The 26,591-nt window shown below is 45.3% G+C and overlaps 1 protein-coding gene across 1 annotated transcript in view; it reads left to right on the forward strand.

Annotated features, from left to right (window-relative positions):
- The first annotated feature begins 717 nt into the window (after positions 1-717).
- The window catches only part of LOC137622814 (protein-cysteine N-palmitoyltransferase HHAT-like), a 66,274-nt gene continuing 40,400 nt past the window's right edge, over positions 718-26,591 (forward strand). The window contains exons 1-5 of the mRNA XM_068353401.1: positions 718-840; positions 2,513-2,688; positions 6,589-6,755; positions 7,359-7,553; positions 8,413-8,634. Coding sequence (XP_068209502.1) covers positions 2,526-2,688; positions 6,589-6,755; positions 7,359-7,553; positions 8,413-8,634 — 747 coding nt within the window. The 5' untranslated portion in view covers positions 718-840; positions 2,513-2,525. The remainder of the gene's footprint in view (positions 841-2,512; positions 2,689-6,588; positions 6,756-7,358; positions 7,554-8,412; positions 8,635-26,591) is intronic.

The raw sequence follows: 26,591 nt of genomic DNA on the forward strand, positions 1-26,591 counted from the left end.
GATATAAAATGTCATACATCTATTCAGGCAAATCTATTCACGAATACATTACCCTATGAATAACCACCTATTCCTTTTGTTGTTCTATAAGGAAAACTGGCGATTTAACCCCATAAGCCACTCCCACACTGCGATAAAACGTAATCCAAGGCTAACCACTTGTTAAGACCACGTCACTCGTTGTAGTACTTGTTTGTAAATGACACGTTATCTTGAAAAAAGATTTGTAGAGAGTCTTGTTGTTTCTGTGATCATTTTAACAGTGTGATAAATCCATCCATTTGAGTTGTAGATTTATTTTATAGCTTTTTTAATTTATTTTTTAAGGTTTTACCCATATCAACTTTTATATTTTTAATGTACAATTTATTTGATAACGAACCTGTACAAAAAATTTCACCGTTTGTAGAGAGTCTTGTTGTTTCTGTGATCATTTTAACAGTGATTAATCAATCGATTTGAGTAGTAGATTCATTTTAAAGCTTTTTTAATTATTTTTTAAGCTTTTACCCTCATCAACTTTTATATTTTCAATATACAATTTATTTAATAACGAACCTGTACAAAAAAATGTTTCTGTGATCATTTTAACAACGTGATAAATCAATCGATTTGAATAGTAGATTTATTTTAAAGCTTTTTTAATTTATTTTTTAAGCTTTTACCCACATCAACTTGTATATATTCAATGTACAATTTATCTGATAACGAACCTGTACAAAAAACTTCGCCATTGTCGCTAATTTCCAAAAGGTGGAATTAAATAATCAAAACAAAACAAACGATTCTGATGTTCGATTTAAGTTCATTTGTTAATTGTGAACCTATTATCCATCTATAGTAAGTTAACAGTAAAATTTGGTGAAGTTTTAAAGTTATTCGACTTATGATTGAGAGTTTTATTCAGGATTTATATCAATATAACCTTTTTCTTAACGTGTAAAAGGCAAGAACATATGCCTGGGTAATCGTTGTTGAGCCTTTTGTCTATTCGCTATTCTATTCTATTCTGTTAAACCTTAATTGGTTAAAGTTACTTTTTTAATATTTTATCGCTTATGAATATAAGTAGAAAGCTATCTGTCTGTCTTATTGGATTGTATGTATCATTACGGCTAACTTAGAATACGGCTGTGTAAAGGGGTGTTCCATGGGGCCCTCCCCCCCCCACCCCCCCCCCCCTTGTTAGGTAAGTAGGTAAGGACATAGATTGTAGGTTAAGTTAGGGGGCAAGGAGCCTTTGTATATCAGCAGCCACTCCCTCGCACGTTGATTAAAAATGGTCATCGACTAACCTAAACTTCCCCCCCTAACCTAACCTACAAGCCGTGTCCTTACCTACTTACCTAACGGGTAAGTTAGACATAATAAAACATACAGATGGCCGTTATCATACATACACCTCCTGGGGGGAAAATTTAGGTCAGTTGTCCAATTTTAATCCACACGAGAGGAACTGGCCGCTGTTGTACAAAGGCCCTGTTTTATTTCATGCTCGTATTCTGAAATGTATTTCCATTGTAAACCTTTGGGTACTGAACTTGGCATTTAATTACAACATTTCCTGCTTTAGTACCTTGCTGAAATATGATTTTGCATACTTATTGACCGGTGTTTCAGATGAATTCAATTTTTATACCTGTGGGCGATTGGAAGTTTTGGAGTGAAGGCATAATTTCCCCAAGCATGGATGAATATTCTGCTAAGAAGCTTATGATTAATTGTGCCGTTATGACGATTAACTATTGTAACGATTAATGGTGGTACTACCATGATTGAGTACGGGGGTGGGGGGGGGCTGGGTTTGTATGTATGATAGTGGCCACCTGTATGTATGATGACGGCCGACTAAGAATACGCAGAATAGGAGGTGCAATCCTCCCCCGTTTGGTAAGTAGGTAAGGACATGTCGTGTAGATTAGGTTAGGCGGGGGCTCTTGAGGTTAGTTGGAGTCCATTTTCTATGCATGTGGGAAGAACTGGCTCCTGATATACAAAGGCTCCAAGTACTGTACAGTTCTCCCATTAAAGATTTCAGGTTTGTATGGTTAAGAAAAATACAAATTGAAATTTCTGAAATACCTGTTCAATTTTGTTTTACTAGTACTAGCAGTATGATACTATTTTATTCAAACTTCTGCTAATTGATTTCTTAAAGCCTTGCTTAGCCTGCTTTACAGTTCAGTGTGTCCCCAAGGTAATAGGAATCTTTTGTATTATCTAAGAACTTCCATTGACCACATCGTGGTTCCTCATTCTTTCCTCTTCATCATTTTAAACTCCTAATACATTTACACAATTCAAGGAATTTCTTGGGTTTACAGTACTGTACAAGCTAACTGTCTTAAGTTCTCTTGTAAGAAAGTAAGCAGGGAAATGGAGTGTATACTAGAACTATAAGTTCTCTAGAAAGAAAGTAAGCAGGGAAATGGAGTGTATACTAGAATTAACTTTTGATAGAAAATTTTTTTTTATTAATGCAGTACCGGTAATGCCCTTTTTCTTTTTACAGGTTTTGAACACTGATGCAGCAAGTGAGTGCAGAAAGTCTTGATCGTCAGAAATGGCAGAACGTGAAGCGTATCCAATTATTTCCTTCATTGTCATGGATCGAACTTTTGTTTTATTTTACCTCATTTTGGGGTGGAACGGCTTATAGTTTATACAGATTTTATCGCACATCACAAAGTAAGTTGCTGTTCTCTTTTAAGAGTATTGTAGGGCCTATATATTGTTATAATGTGGTCAAGTCAATATAAACGCATGTTTGGTAGTAAACAGTTGCCTCTTAATTGATAAGAGATTTTTACTGAATAGAACTTGAACTATAGGAGGTTAAATTTGTACCTTGAATTTCAGTCTTTACACAATCAAAATTCCTTTTTCATTTTCTGGTTGCAAACATCTCTGTTGGCTTTACATTCATTGATTGAATAATTTGATATGGATATTTATTGTAGAGTTTTTTTTTTATCAAGTAGATTTGTTGTATTGAATTAAAAGCTCAAGATATAGACCACGGGCGAAATCCGATCGAGGACCGTTGCCTCAATAGGCGTAGGAGGAGATGATGATGATATGTGCTGTGGTAAAAGAAGCTTAATGTTGTCAGTATGTGATGTCTGTCTCATTTTTTATATAAACTGGATTGCAAGTAGGTGAGAGAAAGTTATTGTATGCTAATTTATAAAAAGAAAAAAAAGGTTATCAGGGTGCTTCCATTCGTTTTCCACATTTTCTTGTAGGGTTTCTCTATTTCATTATGTTTCATGTATAGTGGGAGCTAAGATTGTTCAGTGATATCTGTACATTATACTACAGGTATTGTTTCCTGTTTGACCTTTTTAAACCAAAATATTAAGATGCCTTAATTTTAGGGTATGTGGGTATGATGGTTAATTTTAATATTTATTCATGATCAGAGTTGTTTCTTGTTCAAGAGTCCTTTTTGTAGCATTGTATCATTGTTAAGATAACAGAAAAGCTTTACTTTAATATAATGAATATGGTCAAGATAGCTAACAGCTTTTGACCTATGGGAAAGAAGCATTGCTGTTATGTCAGACTTTGATATTTGAATTTAATTCTGAGCCAATATGGACCTGTGTATCATTCCAGAATTATTTTAGATATACTTGTGTCATCTAGCATGAAAAATGAATGCTTAGATGCTTTCAGAACTAATCAACAAGAAAATCGATTACTTCAACCTCATTTAAATATATATGAGATTAGCTTTTGTTTATAAGAGTGACTTGCAGAGAATCAATCGTATTCTTCAACTTGAGATTCAAATGTCATCAATGAACAGCAGATTTGTGAGAGGTTATTTTGCTGTTTCAATTTTAAACTAAGCTACAACCGTAGTAGGGAAAGCAAGAGGCTATAGTGGGTGATCCTGGCTATGGTTTATAATCGTTTATGTAACTGTTTAGATAATTTTCTATCATCTCCAGCAAAGTATTTACCCCGTACAGTTCAGTACTAGTAGTGGCAGCTGAATATCAAATTGTAATTCTAATGAATAAAGATTTAGTTTATAGATGATTGCTGTGAAAGTAGGTTTCTAGCACTATAATTGTTCAGTGGCTACTTTCCTTTTGGTAAGGGTAGAAGAGACTCTTTAGCTATGGTAAGCAGCTCCTCTAGGAGAAGGTCACTCCAAAATCAAACTATTGTTCTCTAGTCTTGGATAGTGCCATAGCTTCTGTACCATGGTCTTCCGCTGTCTTGGGGTGGAGTTCTCTTGCTTGAGGGTACACTCGGGCACACACTTCAATCTTATCTCATGCTTCAAGTTTTTATAGTCTATAGATGAAAGATCTGTTTTAATGTTGTTACTGTTTTTAAAATATTTTATATTGTTCATTACTTCTCGTAGTTTATTTCCTTATTTCCTTTCCTCAGTGGGCTATTTTCCCTGTTGGAGCCCTTGGGGTTATAGTATCTTGATTTTCCTACTAGGGTTGCAGCTTAGCAAGTAATAATAATAATGATACTGTAATAGCAATAGTATGAAATGTTAAGCATTAATAATATCCCCTAATTCCTTAGTACTTCTGAAATACATTATATTCCACATACAGTGGAACCTCTACACACGAACGTATCTACATCCGAATTTTCCAACATCCGAAGTAAAATTCGAGCAAATTTTTTACTCTACACCCGAATTTTATTTCGACACACGAAGTAAACATTACGCCATTGAGCGTCAGTGCTCAGTTCTCTATTCTTGTGTGTATTGTGTGGTTGTCCTCTGTTTGGTCTGTTATTAACAGTGCTTATTTTCTTCCTTTTCTCACATTTCCTTTTTGATTGTACCTATAATCATGGTGCCTAAGAAGCTAAGTTTCAGTACAGGAAGAAGGCAATTCTTTCATTAGAACTGAAGCAAGAAATTATAGAAAAACATGAGAGCAGTGTGCATGTGAGTGATACTGTATGGCTAAACAATATGGCCGGAATAGTCCTATGATCTCGAGGATCATCAAGCTGAAGGCAGCCATTAAAGCAAATAACCATCGAAGGGGATCACTATTATTACAAGACATCTTAGCAATACCCTGGAAGAGATAGAACGCCTTTTGTTGATAGGGATAAAGGACAAAGAGATTGTTGGCAACGATCATTTGTGAGAAGGGCCAGCGTGATGAACAGAAAGAAAGAAAAAAGTGAAGCAAAGAAAACCATGATAGCATTAACAAGCTCTTTTAAATAAGACTTCTCTCTTTTTCTGTTTCTCTCTAAACATAGCATTAACATGTTCTTTAAATAAAATCTCTCTCTCTCTCTCTCTCTCTCTCTCTCTCTCTCTCTCTCTCTCTCGTTCTTCTTCGCTGTTATAGTGTTAGATACGTCTATTATTTTTTTTCCGAGAGAGAGATTAAACAAAAATGTGTTTAAAGTACATATGATTTTTAACAGCGTCAACGAGTTGAAAAACAATTACAGTAAATGTGACTAAGAAAGTAATAACAGCTAATCTGAATTCCTTTATTAACTAAAACAAATATTGATACAAACACACTCGTGTGCGTATGCACAAACACACACACAGGTGCAAGAATTGCTACGCAATAAGAGAGACGGTCGGGGAGGAGGTAGAGATGGTGACTGCGATAACATACCGTAACTCGTCACTGAAAGTGATGAAAATAAAAAATTAAAAGAAAAAAATGTAAAAAATATGAAATATAAAGATAAATAAATAAGCTAAGTTAGATTAAAATTTCCGTAGTGTAAGTTACGGTATGTTATCGCAGTCACCATCTCTACCTCCTCGCCGATCGTGTCTCCTCGTGCTTGTGTGTGTGTTTGCGCATACGCACACGAGTGTGTTTGTATCAATATTTGTTTTACTTAATAAAGGAATTCAGATTCGCTGATATTGTTTTTTTAGTTACATTTAACTGTCTTTCAACTCGTTAACGCTGTTAAAAATCATATGTACACAACACATTTTTGTTTAATCTCTCATTTTTGTTTAATCTCTCTCTCTCTCTCTCTCTCTCTCTCTCTCTCTCTCTCTCTCTCTCTCTCTCTCTCTCTCTCTCTCTCTCTCTCTCTCTCTCTCTTTCAGAAAAAATTAATAGATGTCTAACTAACAGTGAAGAAGAACAAGAGAGAGAGAGAGAGAGTATTTATTTAAAGAACATGTTAACACCATGTCTACCTTCTCGCCGATTGTCCGTCTTCTCCTGGCGTAGCAAATCCTACACCTGCGTTGGCCTGTCTCGAAGGTAAAGTGGCAATAAAACATATTTTTTATTTATTATTTCTTTATAATTATCTTTTTTACATACTTCTTTCATATTGTGCAGTTATGCTATTGTTATGTGTAATTATGTGTAGCCATTTATTGAGGATTTATTATGGGTTTTTGGGCTGAGGAACGAATTAAATGAATTACCATATATTCTTATGGGAAAATTCGTTTCTACATCCGAACATTTTCTACATCCCAAGTTGGTTGTGGAACGAATTAAATTCGTATGTAGAGGTACCACTGTATATTGCATAATTTATTGTTTCCCTACATGGTAATGTATATTTTTAAATTTTCCTTTAACATTTTATTTTTTTCAGGATGGGGCCAGTATTTAGATCTCACTACCGAAAACAGCTGGTTTGGAAAACGCCAAGATCTGACTGACAATGAATGGTATGTTTGGCCACCCATTTTACTTAGGTGCGGCCCATGGGCATTACTCCATGTTGTCTTAGCTCAGTTCATCAGAAAATATTATCCACAGGTAAGACTGACTTTCCTTTGATGAATTTAGCTAATGGATCCTCCATCTGAGGCCCTTTGCGTCAATAGGCGTAGTAGATGATGATGACGAAGATTATATAGATTACTGTGTAATGCTGTACATCATATCCATTACCCTTTTATAACATTTAGTGTTGAATGAGGTTGGGGGGTGAGGAGGTGTAAGGGTGGGGAAGAATAGTCATAGTAGGAGGCAGCAGACGGGTGTAGGACGGCACCTCGTTGTTCCAGGGGATGTTGATGAGGGAGAGGTCTAACTGGTGAGGGACCTATGGTCGTGGTTCTATCACGTCCCAGTTTACTATACCAACACTCATAGAGTGAGCGAGCTAGGTTTATTCCTGGCCTTCCATGCATCCATTTTTTCTCTGGTATATTTAGCAATAACTATGCCTTAGATATGGTGCTATAAGGAGCATTTCATGGAGCGACACAGGTTCCTCGCCCAGAAATAGATTTTTCCTTCGTCAAAATCCCTTTTTTAAGTTACGTTGGTGGGATGATCAATTTATTTATTCATTTCATATAATTAGGACTGCATGTGCAAGAAGAGTTTGTGATCATTTCTTCTTTTATTTTTCAGCATCTGTGTAATTTCTACATTGTCTTCAGTGTATTCATAGCATTTCCATTAATCGGTTTAGTGGGCACGATGCTATGCTTCATCGTCCCTTTGATCATGTTCATCGTATTGTTAACCAGACTGAAACTCCTAGTATGGTTGACTTGGTGTCTCATACTTGTTCTTTTTAATACACAGTTCTTTATTTCTTATTTGGTAAGTATCAAGTGTTTTTGTACATATGAATTGGTGATGAAATGTTTGAGAGAACAAAGGGTGCTATTATAGTATGCTATCTACCGTCGAATTTCTATTATAGTATGCTATCTACCGCCGAATTTCTACTATAGTATGGTATCTACCACAAAGTATGTTATCTACCGTCAATGTTAATCCTCCTGTTTGATGAGGATTATCAAACAGATTACTTACCACCAGTAAGTTATCCTCATTGGACTTTAATTATAGTTTAATAATATTAATTGGCTGGACAACATGGGTGTATAATTATAAGCAGTTTGTAGAGAAACTTTTTTTTACAAATTATTCAAAGCTCATCATACAACAATGTTACAAGTTAATCAAATGAAAAATCAAATATTACAAAACTGAAAGAAAATAATCTATGAAAAATATCATATCAAAAATTTATTCTACTACTGCTTGTAAACATATCTTACGTCATTCAAGAAAGCTTGAAATACATCTTCGCCTTTTCTCAGAACTTTCCAATTGAAACCGCCACACTACACACTTCCAGACACATTAACCAATCAGTGACAGTATTAGGTGATTTCCCAGTTAATTGTAAAGTAGTGTTAATTGGGGTCTCATACACAAAATAATAAACTAATTCCAAAATTTCAGAAAGGGGTGGTAGATAGCAAAATCGGCGGTAGATAGCATACTATAATAGCACCGAACAAAGATAGGGATATTATTGTACTTGTAAGCTATAGAATCATTGAAAATAAAAAACGTTACCTTTAGAAGGGAAACTTGCATGTCATGTTGTTTTGAGGGATTGCAGTGTGTAGGACCTTATATAATATTTCTAATAACTTTTCTTTTTAAGGAAACGTGGGTAGAAGGCATACCAGAGGGAGATTATATGGTGTCTGTAGTTGTTGCGTGGATCATCTTGAGAAGTTTAAGCTTCAGTCTCGAAGTGTGTGACACGGACCCAGATGGCCAACTAAGTCCCTTGCCTTTGCTCGCTACCCTTCTTGGTTACTGTCTCTATTTACCCTGCCTTTTGACAGGACCATACATGCCGTTCTTAGACTTTCAAACAGGGGTGGGTAATTCTGGTGAACTTTTTATTGCTTTAAGGCTCAGATTTTTCTTTCCCTACAGCCAAAAATATTGATTTTAAACATCTGACTTACCCGGTAGTTATATATATAGCTATACGTCCCTGACGTCAGACAGAAATTTCAAAATTCGCGGCAATCGCCGATTGGGTAGCCAGGCGTACCACCAGTGCGCCCTCTAGGCAGGTACCTGGAACCATTCCAGTGATTCCTCAGATCTTCCTTGCCACCACACCGGCAACATTGTTGGATTTTTCACTCGCTGTACCCTGTATAATTGCAGTTATCTTGGTGATGTACAATTTACTTTTGGCTTTTGCTCATTTGGTTTTATTTTGACTGAGAGTTAGTGGTTGGAATTTGATCGCTATGTTCGTAGCTTGAAAGGAGTAGGATTAGGAGACTTTTCCCCCTACTGTAAAACTAACAAACCTTCTCTTAATAACATGATGGCGGAAGGATATCCTTCCGCCAACACTATGAGTCACAATCATATGACGTAAACTACGTTTTTAAATATTAAACTTAGCCGGTGAATATATATATAGCTTACGTCTCCGACGGTCGACAGATTCCAAAAACTCACGAGCGATCGCCATGAAGGTTGCCGGGTGTGCCCACCAGCGCCGACTATCGGTCAGATACCGCATATACTTCTCCATAAGTACTGTCGGTGGTAGTGACAGCATTGGTTCCGGTCGCGCTTAACCTCAAGTTTCTACTGATTGGTGAAGTACTTGTTCATGGTTTTATGGCTTTCGCCGTTTTGGATTATTCTCAAGCAATACGATCTTCAAAAGAAATTCTTTTGAAAGGAGAGAAAAATTTTTTACCCTTGCTTTTTAATCTCTCTCTGGATTTTCCATAGAGAAAAGATGGCCGACCCTTCCCTCAGTGTACGGAAGTGTGTTAAAGGCTTTTAGTAATTATTTTATCACTTTATAAATTATTGTTGATATTTATAGATTTACCGCTATATATTTTATATCTCACCCGCGTTTATTAGGCCTCTTCGATTCTCTTTCCATTTATACTAAACACCGAGATAAATTTTATATTTTTGTTTATAAGCGATCTATGCCTATTCTTTGTAGGCGGTACTGACTTGGAAAACGAAGTTAAACAACGTTGAGCCCATTCAACTTTTATATTTGTTTAGATTGATGAGATTAATATTTTTAGAAAATATTTTAAGAAATTTATTCTTTGAATAGTCTTCGTGCTGTTTTCAAAGATGAACTAACGTTTGGTTTATTTATGCTACGCAGTTTGCACTCTATCGTTACGATAGAGAAAGAGAGAATCATGGTTTCACTTTGCAGAAAGTTGATCGATTTTAACGTTTTGTTCATTCTTCTTACTAACTGAAGTTTTTTAAATACTAATTGTTCCGTAACCGAAATACAAACCACGCTATTTACAGAGGGTTTACCTTTTAGCGCAGCTGAAATGATGAGCCAATAGTTTTAACGAGGGTTAATTACCCCCGCGCTAGTTAGCGGGGGGTGGGAAAGGGTAGCTTGCTACCCCTCCCCCCTCCACACACCGGTGACTTGCTTCACTTCACTTTTGGCTCGGCGGTGATCAGACGTGTCTGCTCATCGCCCTCGTGACAGCCTTTAATTTTCTGCTTTTTCTTTTCAGCGTGTGTGTTGGTTGGAAGTTGACCTTCAGTTATTTCTTCTATATTATTTACGATGCGTACATGCCCTGGAGTTGCCGGTCGTCCTTGTGGGACTTTCATGTCGGACGTGAATACGGATCCGCACACCCTCTGCCCTCAATGTCGGGGCCGACGGTGTGACCAGGAGAACATGTGCCGTGAGTGCAGGGAGGGGTCTGCCTCCCAGTGGGAGAGGTTTGGCCGTTGGCGTAAGAAGTCCAAGAGAGACCGTTATCCTCCGGGGTTAGCCTTGAAGGAGGAAGGTTCTCGGGACTCTTCTTCCGCCGCCCAAACCTCCTCCGAAGCTCCCCCTCGTCCGCCTCCTAAGGAGAGTCGGCCGAGTGGGAGCGCAGGCCCTTGTTCTGTTTCCCGACCTTCGGTGGGGGGAGAGGGCGTCGCTTCCCATAGCGAGGCGGTTCCCCCTCCTCCTCCGGGGGAGCTTATTGATAATGCCTTATCCAGTGATGATCTTTTACAGATTTGGTCGTCCCTGGGGCTTAAGGGCTTGCCCTCCAGGGTCGCTCTTATTGACCTTGTCTCGTTGGGGGCCGCTGTTAAGCAGTCGCCGGCGGTAGCAGAGGTAGACCCTCTGTCTATTGTCGACGTCGTGGTGACAGAGGCCTCCGACGTGGCTGGGCAATCCGCGCAGGTGCTGTTGCGGGTGATGGTGCTAAAGGTTCTCCTCCTCCTTCCGTACATCCTTCGAAGGGAGAAGTGAGTCCTTCGGTCTCGGCTGCTGCTCAGCTTCCTTCTGAGGGAAGTGTTTTGACGGACACTCCCCTTCGGAGGACCGATGGTCCCGATGATCTTCCCGAGGCCGCCTCCGCCGTAAGGCTCACCGTCCGCTACGCAACAAGGGCCTCCCTTTCCCTTACAGGGGGACTAAGAGGCGCCTTTTTGGGTCTTCATCCTCCGGGGGGGACTCTCCTCGTCAGCCTCAACCTACAGCTCCGCCTTCCTTGAACCTCTCTGCAGACCGCTCACCATCTCCTGCCATATCTTCGCCTTCTGGAGAACTCGTCACCCGACGGGCAACGGTCCCTTCGGGGCTAAGGGATCCTTCCCTTACGCGAGCAGTGTTAGCGCACAAGCGCTCTCCTGCTCGCCAGCGCTCTCCTGATCTTCAGCGCTCTCCTGCTCGTCGACGATCTCCAGCTCGCCGATGCTCACCTGCTCGTCGGCTCTCTCCTGATGTTCGCCCCCCTCGCCAGCACTCTCCTGCTCGTCAGCTCTCTTCCGAGCGTCAGCACTCATTTGAGGACCATCGCCCTGCGGTCTCTGGCCACCCTTTAGTTCCTGCTGAGCTCCCTGCTCACCATCTGCCTGGTCCTGTGGATACGCAACATCGTGCTGCGCGTGTCAAAAACACATGTTCGCCAACGCGCCAACGCGCCAACGATCTCCCAGTTCCTGCTCGTGAACGCGCCGCGCCACCTGTCCTTTCACATGACACGCGTCGACCTTCTGCTCGCCAGCGATCACCTACGCGCCAGCGGTTACCTCCTCGCCAGCGTTCACCTGCTTGCCAGCGCGCACAGGCGATCTTAGTATCGCCTGTTCAACAGCGACAGCTAGCGCGCCAGCGTTCTCCAACGCTCCTGAAGGAACATGGTTCGCCAGCTTCTAGCTCGCCATCACGCGATCGCCCGCCTGTGCATGCTGCTCGCCATCGCTCGCCCCTGCACGATCGCCCGCCTGCGCATGCTGCTCGCCCCTGCACGATCGCCCTCCTGCGGATGTTGATCACCATCGCACCCCATCACGCGATCGCCCGCCTGCGCATGCTGCTCGCCATCACTCGCCCCTGCACGATCGCCCTCCTGCGCATGCTGCTCGCCATCGCTGCACGATCGCCCTCTTGCGGATGCTGATCACCATCGCACCCCATCACGTGATCATTCGCCTGCGCATGCTGCTCGCCATCGCTTGCCATTACGCGGTCATTCACCTGCGCATGCTGCTCACCATCGCACGCCAATGCGTCGACATGCCACATCGCGCCATCGCCAACTGGAGCGACTGCACTCACCAGCTCGTCATCGATCGCCCGTGGATCTACATCGCCAGCGATCTTCCTCACCTACGCGGCAGCGCGTTCCCTTGCCGTCGCGCCAACGCTTGCGTTCGTCGCCTCGGACACGCGTTCATTTACCTGCCCACCCTCGCGCCCACTCGCCTGCGCACCCGCGCGATCGCTCGCCTGCGCGCCCGCGCGACCACTCGCCTGTGCGCCCGCGCGATCATCCACCTGCGCGCCCGCGCAATCGCTCGCCCGCGCGACCATTCGCCCTCGCGCGACCATCGTTCGCTGCGAATTCCACAGCCGGTGGTAGCAGCAGGAACGCGTGCTCCTAGACAGCACTCGGGATCACCTCCATCCAAACACAGGTTGGTAGTGCAGGACGAGGAGAGGTTAGTACATCATTCTTCCCCACCTTCTTTTCAGGCAGGTACCGTCGTGTCTACTCCAAAGGATCACCCGATCCCTTTCCCTTTAGCGAGGATTTCGGACCCTGTGTCCTTGGAGCAGCAGACTTGGTTTGGTCGTCTGGCACGGGCGTTAGTGAGGGTTATGAAAACAGCACTCGCCGGCCAGGGTAACAAACCAACGGCTGTCTCTCCTACGCTGAAGAGAAAGAGAGGAGTGGACTTCGTGGTGACTTCCCCCAGGGCGAAGTTGGTTCCCAAGAGGTCGGTCTCGAAGGTCCCTTCTCCTGCACGAGTACTCTCTCCTTCTCCCGTGGACGAGGCCCTTCCGTCCTCAGGTGAGTCCAGTGGGGCGGTAGTCTTCCCCTCGGCACCAGGGGGGAGACTTCGCTTCAGGCAGGAGATTCGTCTCGTGAGGAAGGGGCCCCTCGAACCTCGTTGTTGGGATCCTGTATCCCTCCCAGGAGGGAGTCCAAGGATTGCAAGACCATCCCTAAATCCTCTGCAAGGATTCATCAGGAACCCACGACTACCCAGGGGAATGTCCACGTATCTCCTCAGGAACAGATTCTTGGGGCAGGAGACTTAGCTGCCAGCCTGCAGGGTGGAGAACAGCAAGAATCCGAACATGCCTTCTGGCAGGTCCTAAGCCTGATAAGGCAACTTAACGGGCTCACGGATCCAGTCATCGCCCCCCGTGAAGGCAAAGACACGATTCTGGATGAAGTGTTTGACGTTCGGAAGGCCCCTACGACCAGTGCAGCTCTGCCTTGGTCTCGGGGGCTGAAGAGTGCCAGGGCTAGGGCCAACGCTCAGCTCGCACTTCTTACCTCCTCCAGTCGTTCCACTGCCGGGAACAAGCTCATCCCTCCTCCTCGCCTCCAGCAGAGGAGGTATTTCGAGATCCTGAGTAACACAACCTCGCTCTTCCTCTCCATCACTCTGTGGAGGAGCTGGCGAAGGGAGTTCCCCTTGAGAAACTCTCTGCCCGGCAGGTGTCGTTCTCGGCGGCAGAGATCCTTAACCATGAGAAGGTCGCTAAGTGTGCCATGCAGGCCACTTCGTGGCTGGACTTCTGGCTAGGATCTCTGGGCATCCTATTGCGATCGGAGGACTTGTCTAAGGAGACCAATAGGAAGGCCATGGAGACCTCCTTGCTCTCGGGCACCCGCTCCATCGAGTTTTTGGCGCACCAGGTTACCACCCTGTGGGCCAACTCGGTGTTGAAGCGTCGCGATGCTGTGTCCGAGAGATTCCATCCGAAGGTCCCCGCCGTAGAAGTGTGTAGGCTCCGACATGCTTCCCTTCTTGGGGAGAGCCTGTTTGAGCCTCAAGACATGGAGCGAACGGCTGAGAGGTGGAGGAAATCCAGCACGGACTCCCTCCTCCACAGGGCCCTTACAACTCGGCCCTATAAGCCTCCAGCCCCGCCACAACAGCAGCAACAGCCTCGTAAGGCTCCCAAACAGGCACCGGCAGCTAAGAAGGTGGTATCTAAGCCCCAGCCCTTTCCAGCCAAGGCCAAGAGGGGCGGTAAGTCCTCCAGGGGAGGCAAGACTCCTAAGGGTGGCGGCCGCGGCCGCAAGCCCTAGGGGTGGCAGTCCCCCTGCATGTCCACCTGTGGGGGGATGCCTTCAGCGTTGCGTCCGCAGGTGGCAGCAACACGGGGCCGATGCTTGGACGGTCTCTGTGATCGGCCAAGGTTATCGCATCCCGTTTACAACATCTCAACCTCCCCTGACATCGAATCCAGTGTCGTTGAGCTCCTATGCCACGGGATCGGCAAAGGGGCTGGCCCTTCAGGCCGAAGTCGAGACCATGCTCGAGAAGGGTGCTCTCCAGGAGGTCGTGGACGGCTCCCCAGGCTTCTTCAGTCGACTCTTTCTTGTAGAGAAGGCTACTGGAGGCTGGAGACCCGTCATCGATCTCTCAGCTCTGAACAGGTTTGTCAAACAAACCCGGTTCAGCATGAAGACAACAGACACGGTCAGACTTGCAGTGAGACCACAAGACTTCATGTGTACACTGGATCTAAAGGACGCGTACTTCCAGATCCCAATCCATCCGTCTTCCAGGAAGTACCTGAGATTCTGCCTAGACAACAAGATCTACCAGTTCAAGGTGCTGTGTTTCGGTCTCTCCACAGCTCCTCAGGTGTTCACCAGAGTGTTCACCCTGATTTCATCTTGGGCGCACAGGAACGGCATTCGTCTCCTTCGTTACCTGGACGATTGGCTGATCCTAGCAGACTCGGAGTCGACCCTTCTTCGGCACCGAGACAGGCTTCTGGATCTTTGCCAGGATCTGGGGATCGTGATAAACCTCGAGAAGTCCTCTCTGCAGCCGTCCCAACGACTGGTTTATCTAGGCATGCTAATAGACTCCAATCTCCACAAAGCCTTTCCATCAGACGACCGGATAGCAAGGCTGAGGAGGGTGGCGGAACCCTTCCTCAGGCGAAAAGAACTCCCCGCCCAGTCGTGGTTGCGTCTCTTAGGCCACCTATCCTCCCCGGCCCGGCTGGTTCCAAACAGCCGCCTCAGGATGAGAACCCTTCAATGGCAGCTCAAGTCCCGGTGGAATCAAGGATCCGATTCCCCGGACATTCTGATCCCAATGGGGTCTCTGGAACAGATGGACTTGCGGTGGTGGCTGGCCGACGAGAGCCTGCGGAAGGGAGTGAGTCTTCTTGTCCTCCCCCCGGAATTGACTCTGTTTTCGGACGCGTCAAAAGAAGGGTGGGGGGCGCACGTTCTGAACCAGAGGGCCTCAGGCCTTTGGTCAGAATCAGAACTGTGCCTACACATCAACCTGCTAGAATTGAAGGCCGTCTTTCTGGCTCTTCAGCAGTTCCAACGGTCCCTAGCGGGTCACTCCGTGGTGGTGATGAGCGACAACACCACGGTAGTGGCTTATATCAACAAGCAGGGAGGCACTTTTTCGCAACAGCTATCCCATCTTGCAGTAGGGACTCTGAGGTGGACTGAGACCCACTCGATAACACTGTCAGCTCGCTTCATTCCTGGCAAGAGGAATGTGCTCGCCGACAGTCTGAGCAGGGCTTCGCAGATAGTGAGTACCGAGTGGTCTTTGGATCCTCAGATAGCCAACAAAGTCCTGACATTGTGGGGTTCCCCGACTGTGGACTTGTTCACGACAGCCTTGAACTTAAAGCTGCCCCTGTACTGTTCACCAGTCCCGGACCCCAAGGCACTCTGGCAAGATGCTTTCCAGCAACGGTGGGACAACATCGACGTGTACGTCTTCCCACTGTTCTGTCTGATGAGAAGGGTGCTCAACAGGACCAGACTATCGGTCAACTGTTCCATGACTCTGGTAGCTCCGCTATGGCATCACGCGGAATGGTTTCCGGACCTTCTGCAACTCCTGACGGATCTCCCAAGGGAGCTTCCTCCACGACACGAGCTTCTCAGACAACCCCACTCCGGCGTCCCTTACAGGGCCATAGCCTCGCTTCGGCTTCACGCCTGGAGACTATCCAGCGTCTCCTCGCGGAGAGAGGCTTTTCGCAACAGGTTGCAGAGAAAATGTCTCGGCACCTGCGAAGGTCCTCTGAGGGAGTCTACCAAGCAAAGTGGAGAGTCTCTTGTGGTTGGTGTCGTGGAAGGGGTATCTCTCCACTCGATGCCACTATTCCAGCAATAGCGGACTTCCTCGTGTATCTGCGAGAAGAAATGCGCCTTTCTGTCTCGGCAGTGAAACGCTATCGCTCAACCTTAAGCTTGGCCTTCAGATTGAAGGGCGTGGATATTTCTTCATCGCTAGAACTCTCTTTACTCATACGTAGCTATGAGCTTACCTGCCCCCAGTCGGAAGTGAGACCCCCTCCTTGGAACGTGGTTCGAGTCCTCAGGTCTCTTAAGAGACCTCCCTTCGAGCTATTACGCCAGGCCTCCGATCGCCACCTGTCTTGGAAGACGGCATTCCTACTCGCCTTGGCTTCGGCCAAGCGAGTTAGTGAACTTCATGGTCTCTCGTACGACATCGCCCATTCAAGGGGATGGGGGAGGTAACGTTCAGGTTCGTCCCTGAGTTTGTGGCCAAGACTCAGAATCCTGGAGTGCCGGATCCTCGGTTCGACTCTTTCAGGATCGCGAGTCTCCGTTCTGTAACAAGCGACCCAGACCAGCTGCTACTATGTCCAGTGAGGTGTCTGAGGCACTACTTGAAGAGAACGGCTGCAGTCCGTCGTCATGTGCGTGCTTTGTTTGTGAGCACAGGCAGGACAAAGAGGAGGGTCACCAGAAACACCATCTCAGCTTGGATTCGAAGGGTTATCCACCATGCCCTGAATCCTGACCCTCCTTCGTCACGTTGCCCTCGGGCCCACGATGTCAGGGGTATTGCTACATCCCTGGCCTTCAAGAGAAACTTCTCTGTGACGCAGGTACTTCAAGCTGAGGTCTGGAAGCGTCAAACGACCTTCACAGCCCACTACCTGCAAGACGTGACCCACAGGAGCCTCGATACGTTTTCTATCGGCCCTGTGGTGGCTGCACAACAGCTGGTCTAACCTCAGGCTCCTTTTTGGACAAGTAGCAGTAGGTTGAGGGCGTTGTTACCCGGTCTTAGTCTGCGTGAATGAAAGAGTATGTCTGACCCTTACTTCTTTCTTCATTCTCCCCTCTCTTGGGGAAGCAGCATCCTGGTCCTCGCATAGCTGACCTCGACCTCTGCAGGTAACCCATGCTTCTTTGTGCTCCTAGTATTAAGCTTAATACTGTTGCGTCTCCCATACCCTGACGAGGTGGTATGGGGAAGTCCTATCCTAGAATTCCTATCTGAAGGTCTCAAGGTCAACTTCATAGGACGAGTCACACTCTCCTCCTCACACTGCTTATGTAGGCCACTCGTTCCTAGCGATGCTAGGAACTTGTGAGGTACAGGGGCTCCCTCTCTCTAGTGCTGCTCACTGAGGGATTGAGCCCCCGGGCAAGCCGAAGTCAGTAAGGCTGGGGACTTTCCACCCTTCCTAAGGGGTAAGTCACCCTCTGTAAATAGCGTGGTTTGTATTTCGGTTACGGAACAAATGATAAATTCAAAGATAATTTGTATTTTTCCTAACCATACAAACCTTAGCTATTTACACATATGTGCCCGCCGTCCCTGACCCCCAAGTCAAGTCCTACCTCTTAAGTGAAGTGAAGCAAGTCACCGGTGTGTGGAGGAGGGAGGGGTAGCTAGCTAGTCTTCCCCAACCCCCGCTAACTAGCGCGGGGGTAATTAACCCTCGTTAAAACTATTGGCTCGTCATTTCAGCTGCGCTAAAAGATAAACCCTCTGTAAATAGCTAAGGTTTGTATGGTTAGGAAAAATACAAATTATCTTCGAATTTGTCATTTTAAAGGAACATGTTAATTTTCAATTTCTTAGTCCTTTTAGTATTTTCCTTTAGTCAAATAACCTTTTATTGACGAAGAGTGAGTGAGCTATTCTCTTGTGAGTGACAAGAGAGAGAGAGAGAGAGAGAGAGAGAGAGAGAGAGAGAGAGAGAGAGAGAGAGAGAGAGAGAGAGAGAGAGAGAGAACGATCCAAATCTTTATTCTCGTCCCAAGTCTCTGTACAAGGAGTTTGGGAGTGAGTAACGTTGTTCTTCTCGATCAGATATTTACTCTCGTCCCAAGAGAGAGAGAGGATAAAATGTTCTAGTTTTTATTCTCATCCCAAGGCACTGTACGGTGAGAGATTGAAAACGTAGTCCTTAGTGATCTAGTTTTAGTCTCCTCCCAAGTCACTGATCTTTTTAACTTTATATATTTCTGTTTTATTCTATATATATGTATATATTTATTAATTTTTGCATGTGTGATTCATTTTGTACTAATGAGCTTACATTATACGACCTATTTCGCAATTCTAACCTTTTGATTTAAGGGAGAATTGCATGCTTCAGGTAGAAATCAGCTTTATTCATGTCTAATGTGAAATTATTAAAAAATGCGAGTGTCAGTGAAGAAACTGCGAAAAACATGTTCAGTGTTGCGGAGGGTTCATTTGTTCGTGCTTGTCGCTTGCCTAGTCCGAGACCTCTTTCAGGCTCCCCTACCCCAGGGAGAAGGAATGTCGTAGGACCTAAGGGAGTGAGAGGTGTAAACCAACGAACAGACGTTCCCTCAAATGTATCAGACGTTGCTCTTCAAGCACGTCCTTACCATAAGACAGGAGAGACGAAGTTCTCCTCGTCTTCCGATAATTTGTCTCTTAAAAAACCTTGGCGTAAGGTTTCGAGACCGTTGAAACGTAAATTAGTTCCTTCAGAACAAGATCAACGTCTTAGCTGTAGTCATCATGAGAGTCCCGTTCATAGCGATGACGTTCATGTACAGACGTTTCCGACGTCACGATCTATTCCGAGTGCGGTTGATCCGAAGTTAAGTGTTTTGCAAGATATGCTGTTGAAGCTTTCTTCTTTAATGAAAGCTTACGATCCTGTTCCTGTGCGAAAGGATCCTTTGCTTGTATTGCTGTACGTCACGGTTCTGGGATACGTGATTCAGGTCTTCAACCTTCTAAACGAGATTTGTTACGTCACGCTGACGTTATCCCTAGTGTCAGCTTTGCTGTTAAACGAGATGCGGAGCATAAATCTTGATGTAACTTTGATTGACAGTCAGTTAAGTCTAGTCATTACTTTGATCAGCAGTCACTGCAGTTCCGCCGAGACTTTGAACGTCAGCCACCGCAGTCACAACGTGACGTTGAGCTGCAGACACCGCAGACACAACGTGATATTGAGCGGCAGACACCATAGACACGACGTGACGTCGAGCGTCAGTCACCGAAGTCACGATATAGCATTGAACAGCAGTCACCGCTGTTACTACGTGACGTTTGAACGTCAGTCACTTCAGTCACAACGTGTAGTAGAATAACATTTTCTGCAGTCACAACGTGACATCGACCCTCCAACTTTAACTTCTGTTCATATACAAGTTGATGTAGCCTGTCAGGCTTTTCCTTCACGTCATTCTGAATATAAATCTCCTTCTCGCAAGACTTTAGATTTATCAGATGATGTGCCTTCTGAAGAAGAAGTTGATGACCCCCTTTCAACTAATGTACCTTTGGGGATTCATTCAGAAGAGGAGGAACCTAGGGTTGTCCAACAATCCCTTGTTTTTAAATTATGAATTTCTTTAGGGAAATTTTGTCCTACTCATTTTGTAACGGCTGCTCCACGTTCTCCGCCGTCTGAGTTTACTCTTGGCATGACTTTCTTCGACTCCTACATATACGAAGTCAGTTCTCTCTCGTTCTTCCAAGAGAGCCATGCTCTTACTGGGAGACTGGTTGGAATCCAGGAGAAGTTTAGGAAAGTCTGCTTTTGCTTTTCCTCCTTCTTAATTAGCTTCTCGCTCGAGTGTCTGGTGTGACACAGGAGAAGTTCTCGGCTTGAGAGTACCGGCCTCTGCCCAGGAAGACTTCTTAAGCCTAGTGGACTCTCCTCGTCGTCTAGCCATGAGATGCTCCAAGATTTTATGGTCTTCTTCAGAGCTAGGCCATCTCCTGAAAGGAGTTTTTCGAGCGTTTGAAGTATTTAATTTTTTGGATTGGTCCCTGGGAGCCTTAAATAAGAAGGTCTCTCCAGCGGACAATGTATTGCTGTACAAATTATGTCATGCATGAACAAGGCCATAAGAGATGGCTCCAATGAACTGGCAGCCACGTTCACTGCAAGAGTACCTAAGATGTAAGTGCACTCAATGTGTTCATTGTCAAGACAAAGTTCACGATGAAGACTACCAAATCTGTCTTGGCAGCAGTAAGGGAAGGCGACTGGATGGTCTCTCTCGACCTTTAGGATGCATACTTCCACATCCCGATTCATCCAAACTTTCAACAATATCTGAGGTTTGTGGACGGGAAAGTAGTGTACCAATTTCGAGCACTGTGCTTCGGCCTCAGTCCTGCTCCTCTTGTTTTTACAAGGCTCATGCAAAATGTAGCAAGCTTTCTACATTTTTCAGGGATCAGAGCCTCCCTTTCTTTTGACGACTGGCTAATCAGGGCGTCGTCATTGAATCGCTGTCTGGAGAACCTCAAATGGACATTAGACCTAACCAAGGAGCTAGGTCTCATAGTGAACGTAGAGAAGTTGTAACTTACTCCATCCCAGACTATTCTTTATTTGGGGATGGAGATACAGTGTCGAATTTTTCGGGCCTTTTCGTCTCCCACAAGAATGGAACGAGCTCTGTTAAAAGTCCGTCACTTGTAAGAGAAAAACAGTTGCTCTGTAGGAGTTTGAACGAGCCTCGTGGGAACTCTTTCATCGCTGGAGCAGTTTATCTCTCTGGGGAGACTCAACCTATGCCCTTTCCTATTTCACCTAAACATTGGAACAAGGAGAAGGGCTTAGTGAGTATCTCTTTCCCAATCTCCAACTCAGTCAAGACATGTCTGACTTGGTGGGATAGCAACGTCAGACTTCGAGAAGGTCTTTCTCTTGCGATCAAGAATCCAAACCATGTGTTGTATTTAGATGCACCGGATTTGGGTTGGGGAGCGCCACTGGACAGTCTGGAATGCTCGGGTCTTTGGTCCACGGATCAGAATAAACTCCATTTAAGGCAAGTAACATCTCTCTTTTGACGAGATTCGTGCAAGGAGAAATGAATGTCGTAGCGGACTGCCTCAGCAGAAGAGGACAAGTCATCTCCATGGAGTGGACGTTGCACAAGACTGTGTGCGAGAAGCTATGGATGACATGGGGTCAACCCACCATAGATCTTTTTGCGACTTCACTGACAAAGAGGCTCCCAACTTACTGCTCTCCAGTTCCAGATCCAGAGGCAGCCCACATAGACACTTTCCTGCTGGACTGGTCTCACCTAGACATCTATGCCTTCCCACCATTCAAGATCCTAGACAAGGTTCTTCAGAAGTTCGCTTCTCACGAAGGGACCAGGTTGACGTTGGTTGCTCCCCTTTTGCCGTCGAGAGTCTGGTTCTTAGAGGTTCTTCTATGGCTGGTGGACATTCCAAGAAGTTTACCGTTACGGATGGTTCTCCTGCGTTAGCCTCTTTTAAAAAGATTTCATCAAAGTCTCCTCGCGCTTCGTCTAACTGCCTTCATTCTATCGAAAGACTCTCTAGAGCTCGTGGGTTTTCGAAGGAGGCAGCTAGAGCGATCGCAAGAGCTAGAAGGTCCTCTACCATCAGGATCTACCAATCCAAATGGGAGGTATTTAGAGACTGGTGCAAGTCCTCCTCTATTTCCTCTTCCAATACCACTGTAGCACAGATTGCAGACTTTCTACTTTATCTTAGAAATGATCGCATCCTTTCTGCCTCAACTATCAAAGGCTACAGAAGCATTTTAGCTTCAGTTTTTAGACATAGAAATTTAGATCTGTCTGATAATAAAGATCTTCTAGACCTTCTCAAGTCTTTTGAGACTTCCAAGGAGTGTCGGATCACTACTCCTGCTTGGTTTTTGGACGTGGTCCTTTAGTTCCTTATGTCTGAAAGGTTTGAGCCGTTGAATTCAACATCACTCAAAGATCTTACACTCAAAACTCTCTTTTTAGTGAGCATGGCTACTGCAAAGAGTTAGTGAAGTATATGCCTTCAGCATAAATATCGGCTTCTGCTCTAATAAAGCAGTATGCTCGCTTCAACTTGGTTTTTTAGCCAAAAGGGAACGACCATCTCGTCCATGGCCTAAGTCGTTTGAACTTCCCAGTCTATCTGAAATTGTTGGGAACGAAATTGAAAGAGTCCTGTGCCCTGTAAGAACTCTTAAATTTTATTTAAATAGAACCAAAACACTGCGAGGCATTTCAGAGGCTTTATGGTGTTCTGTTAAAAAAGACCACCTTGCCGATGTCGGAAAATGCCTTGTCATATTTTATTAGACTTTTAATTAGAGAGGCTCACTCTCATTTAAGTGATAATGAAGTTAGATCGGTGGCAACTTCAGTAGCATTCAAACAAAATAGTTCCCCTTAGAAGCATTATGGACGCAACCTTTTGGAGGAGTAAATCTGTGTTCGCTTCACATTATTTAAAAAATGTCCAGACTCTTCATGAGGACTGCTACGTGTTGGGACCATTCGTAGCAGCGAGTGCAGTAGTGGGGTGAAGGTTCTACCACTACATTCCCTTAATCCCAGTATCCTTTTTCTTCTCTTGAAACTTTTAATTTTTTGGGTTGTACGTGGAGACTAAGAAGTCTTCCGCAATCTTTTGATTTGGCGGGTGGTCAAACTTGTTTCTTGAGAGCGCCCAGATCAAGGGTATTGATGAGGTCCTGTTGTAGGGGTGTTCACCCTGATTATAACAGCTCCTAGAAGTCTTTCAGCATCCTGAGAGGATCGCTGGGTTTCATAAGGATAGCAGACTAATGAGTCGGAGTATTCATCAGAGTCAGCTTCCTTATCAGGTACCTATACTTAAGTTTGTTTTTTGAATTTTTGTCAAAAACTCTTGAGCATATAAGCCTTTATTGTTTTAATACTGGTCTCTACCCACCACCATGGGTGTGAATCAGCTATATATATATTCACCGGCTAAGTTTAATATTCAAAAATTATATTTTCAATTTAAAATAGATTTTTGAATATACTTACCCGATGAGTATATATAATTAAAGGCCCTCCCTTCCTCCCCGATAGAGACCCTACAGACTGAGAAGAACTGAACTTATGGAGAAGTATATGCGGTATCTGGCCAATAGTCGGCGCTGGTGGGCACACCCGGCAACCTTCATGGCGATCGCTCGCGAGTTTTTGGAATCTGTCGACCGTTGGAGACGTAAGCTATACTGTATATATATTCACCTTGTAAGTATATTCAAAAATTTATTTTAAATTAAAAATATCATATTACTACGTAGTATGACTTGCAAAAATTTATTTCTTTTTTTTCTTGCAAAGAATGAAAGTAAATACTAACTTACAAACCAAAAGTATTTAAGTTTTTATAAGGCAGAAGGATTATTTTATTTTTAAGAAAATATTTTCCCTATTAGTATACTTTCTTTAGATAATCATCAATCTATTTTCAGAGATTAAATAAAACTGGCGTACAGTTAAATTTATGCTACGTAGTACTCATGACAATCGATACAGTCCCACAAATTACTTTGTATCGTTATTTATTTTTCGATATTGGGAATTCTAATATTAATCAGATAACCTATTGCATTCTCATTCAAACCCTTGGTGGAAGAGTAAATTCTCTCGCAGCGGGCAGGTCTATTTATAATCTTATGTGAAAGAGTTAAAAAGTGCAATTTTCAGTGCTAAATTAGTGCAGTGAATTTAATCACAGTGGAGGGTGCATCTGCTCAAACCTGTCGTTATCCTGGCCTTAGACCTCTTCCAAGCTCCCCAACTCCTGGGAGAAGGAATGTCGATCAGCGAAAGGAAACGAGAGGCGTTAACTCCCGAGCAGACATCCCCTCGAGCGTTCCTGTTAACACTTCCCAGAACGCTCGCCCTTGCCATGGGAAAGGCAAGGTTAAAGTGTTACTTCGCCGTTGGATGACGCAGCTCACAGACTTCCAGAGCTTTGGACGTCAAGCTACTTGCGCTGCTGTAAGAACTAGACACGTTTTGTGACACTGAACGAGAAGTATTAAAACCGAGCGTTGAGATCGCGAACGTTATAGTTCCGAGCGTCTAGATCGCAAACGTCATAGTTCCGAGTGTCAAGCGTTGGAACAACGTGACACCAGGTGTCATGATATCGCCGAGCCTAAGAGCCTCGGAAGTCATGAAACCGAGCGTCGTGATTGTGAACGTCATAGTTCCACAGTTAGACGTGACACCGAGCGGCATAATGACGATCCTCTTGCTAAGCGCGAGCGTCAAGTAGTCAAACACGACGCCGAACGGTGTAATAAGGACCCGTTAAACGTTGTGAGACATCCGCACGCTGAGCATCAAGCAGCCAGACGTGGCGCCGAGCGTTCAGCAGGACGTGGCGCCGAGCGTTCAGCAGGACGTGGCGCCGAGTGTCAAGCAAGACGCGACGTCGAGCGTCAAGCAGGGCGCGACGTCGAGCGTCGAGCAGGGCGCGACGTCGAGCGTCGAGCAGGGCGCGACGTCGAGCGTCGAGCAGGGCGCGACGTCGAGCGTCGAGCAGGGCGCGACGTCGAGCGTCGAGCAGGGCGCGACGTCGAGCGTCGAGCAGGGCGCGACGTCGAGCGTCGAGCAGGGCGCGACGTCGAGCGTCGAGCAGGGCGCGACGTCGAGCGTCGAGCAGGGCGCGACGTCGAGCGTCGAGCAGGGCGCGACGTCGAGCGTCGAGCAGGGCGCGACGTCGAGCGTCGAGCAGGGCGCGACGTCGAGCGTCGAGCAGGGCGCGACGTCGAGCGTCGAGCAGGGCGCGACGTCGAGCGTCGAGCAGGGCGCGACGTCGAGCGTCGAGCAGGGCGCGACGTCGAGCGTCGAGCAGGGCGCGACGTCGAGCGTCGAGCAGGGCGCGACGTCGAGCGTCGAGCAGGGCGCGACGTCGAGCGTCGAGCAGGGCGCGACGTCGAGCGTCGAGCAGGGCGCGACGTCGAGCGTCCAGCAGGGCGCGGCGCCGAGCATCCAGCATGACACCGAGTGTCAAGCGGTCGAGTGTCAAGTTGCGTCAAGCGTCAAGCAGAACACGACGTCGAGCGTCAAGCACAACGCCAAGCGTCAAGTAGTGAGATAACGCCGAGCATGAGAGCCTCGGACGTCGTGATGATGACTGTCGAACTGAGCGTGAGTGTCTTAGTTCCGATCGCATTGATTGCGAGCGTCAAGCGTTGGGACAACGTGACGCCAGACGTGATGATCTTGGGTCTCTTGACATCAGAAGTCAGGACCTTAAGGAGTTGACTCATAATAAAAAGACTTCTCTACTTCAGTTAGAGCATTGTCAGAGGAAGAGATCGACGATTTCCTTCCCCATACTGAACTGTTAGAGGAATTATCTGAAGGAAAAGATCCTAAGACCCTTCATCCATCGGTTGAATTAAAGAAACTCGCGAGAGTTTTTACTAAAAAGTTTCCGAATTATTTTGTCCCTGCTGCTCCTTGTTCCCCACCTTCATAGTTTACGCTAGGGAAGGCGTCGAAGGAGTCTCTGTTTACAAAATGGTGCTATCTCGTTCACCTAAAAGGGCTTTGAGGATGATGGGAGACTGGATTCAATCCAAGAAGAGACCAGGGAAAGACTGTTTTCTCTTTTCCCTCGGCTAAATTGGCCTCCAGATCTAGTGTTTGGTACAAGACGGGAGAAGTTCTTAGCTTGGGAGTTCCTTCCTCTTCCCAAGGAGACTTTTCAAGTCTAATAGACGCTCCTCGTTGGATGACAAGTCTAATAGACGCTCCTCGTTGGATGACAAGTCTAATAGACGCTCCTCGGATGACAAGTCTAATAGACGCTCCTCGTTGGATGACTAAGTCTAATAGACGCTCCTCGTTGGATGACTAAGTCTAGTAGACGCTCCTCGTTGGATGACAAGTCTAATAGACGCTCCTCGTTGGATGACAAGTCTAATAGACGCTCCTCGTTGGATGACAAGTCTAATAGACTCTCCTCGTTGGAGGACAGGAGAAGAACCATATACTCTGGTCAACGTCAGAGCTTGATCATCTTCTCAAAGGTGTCTTTAGAGTTTTCAAAATATTCAATTTCCTTGACTGGACTTTGGGAACCTTGAGGATGAAGGTTTTTCTGCCTTGAAGGATGTGGACACTGAAAGTCTCATCCTCTTAATGTCAGGCATGGATAAAGCCTTAAGGGCAGTTCCAATGAGTTGGCAGCCCTTTTTCTCAGTGGGTGTCCTTAAGAAAAGAGCCCAGTGGTGTTCTTTTCTGTCCATTGGGGTTACACCCATTCAGAAGTCAG

The sequence above is a fragment of the Palaemon carinicauda genome, chromosome 29 (assembly GCF_036898095.1).
Source record: "Palaemon carinicauda isolate YSFRI2023 chromosome 29, ASM3689809v2, whole genome shotgun sequence".
NCBI lineage: Eukaryota > Metazoa > Arthropoda > Malacostraca > Decapoda > Palaemonidae > Palaemon > Palaemon carinicauda.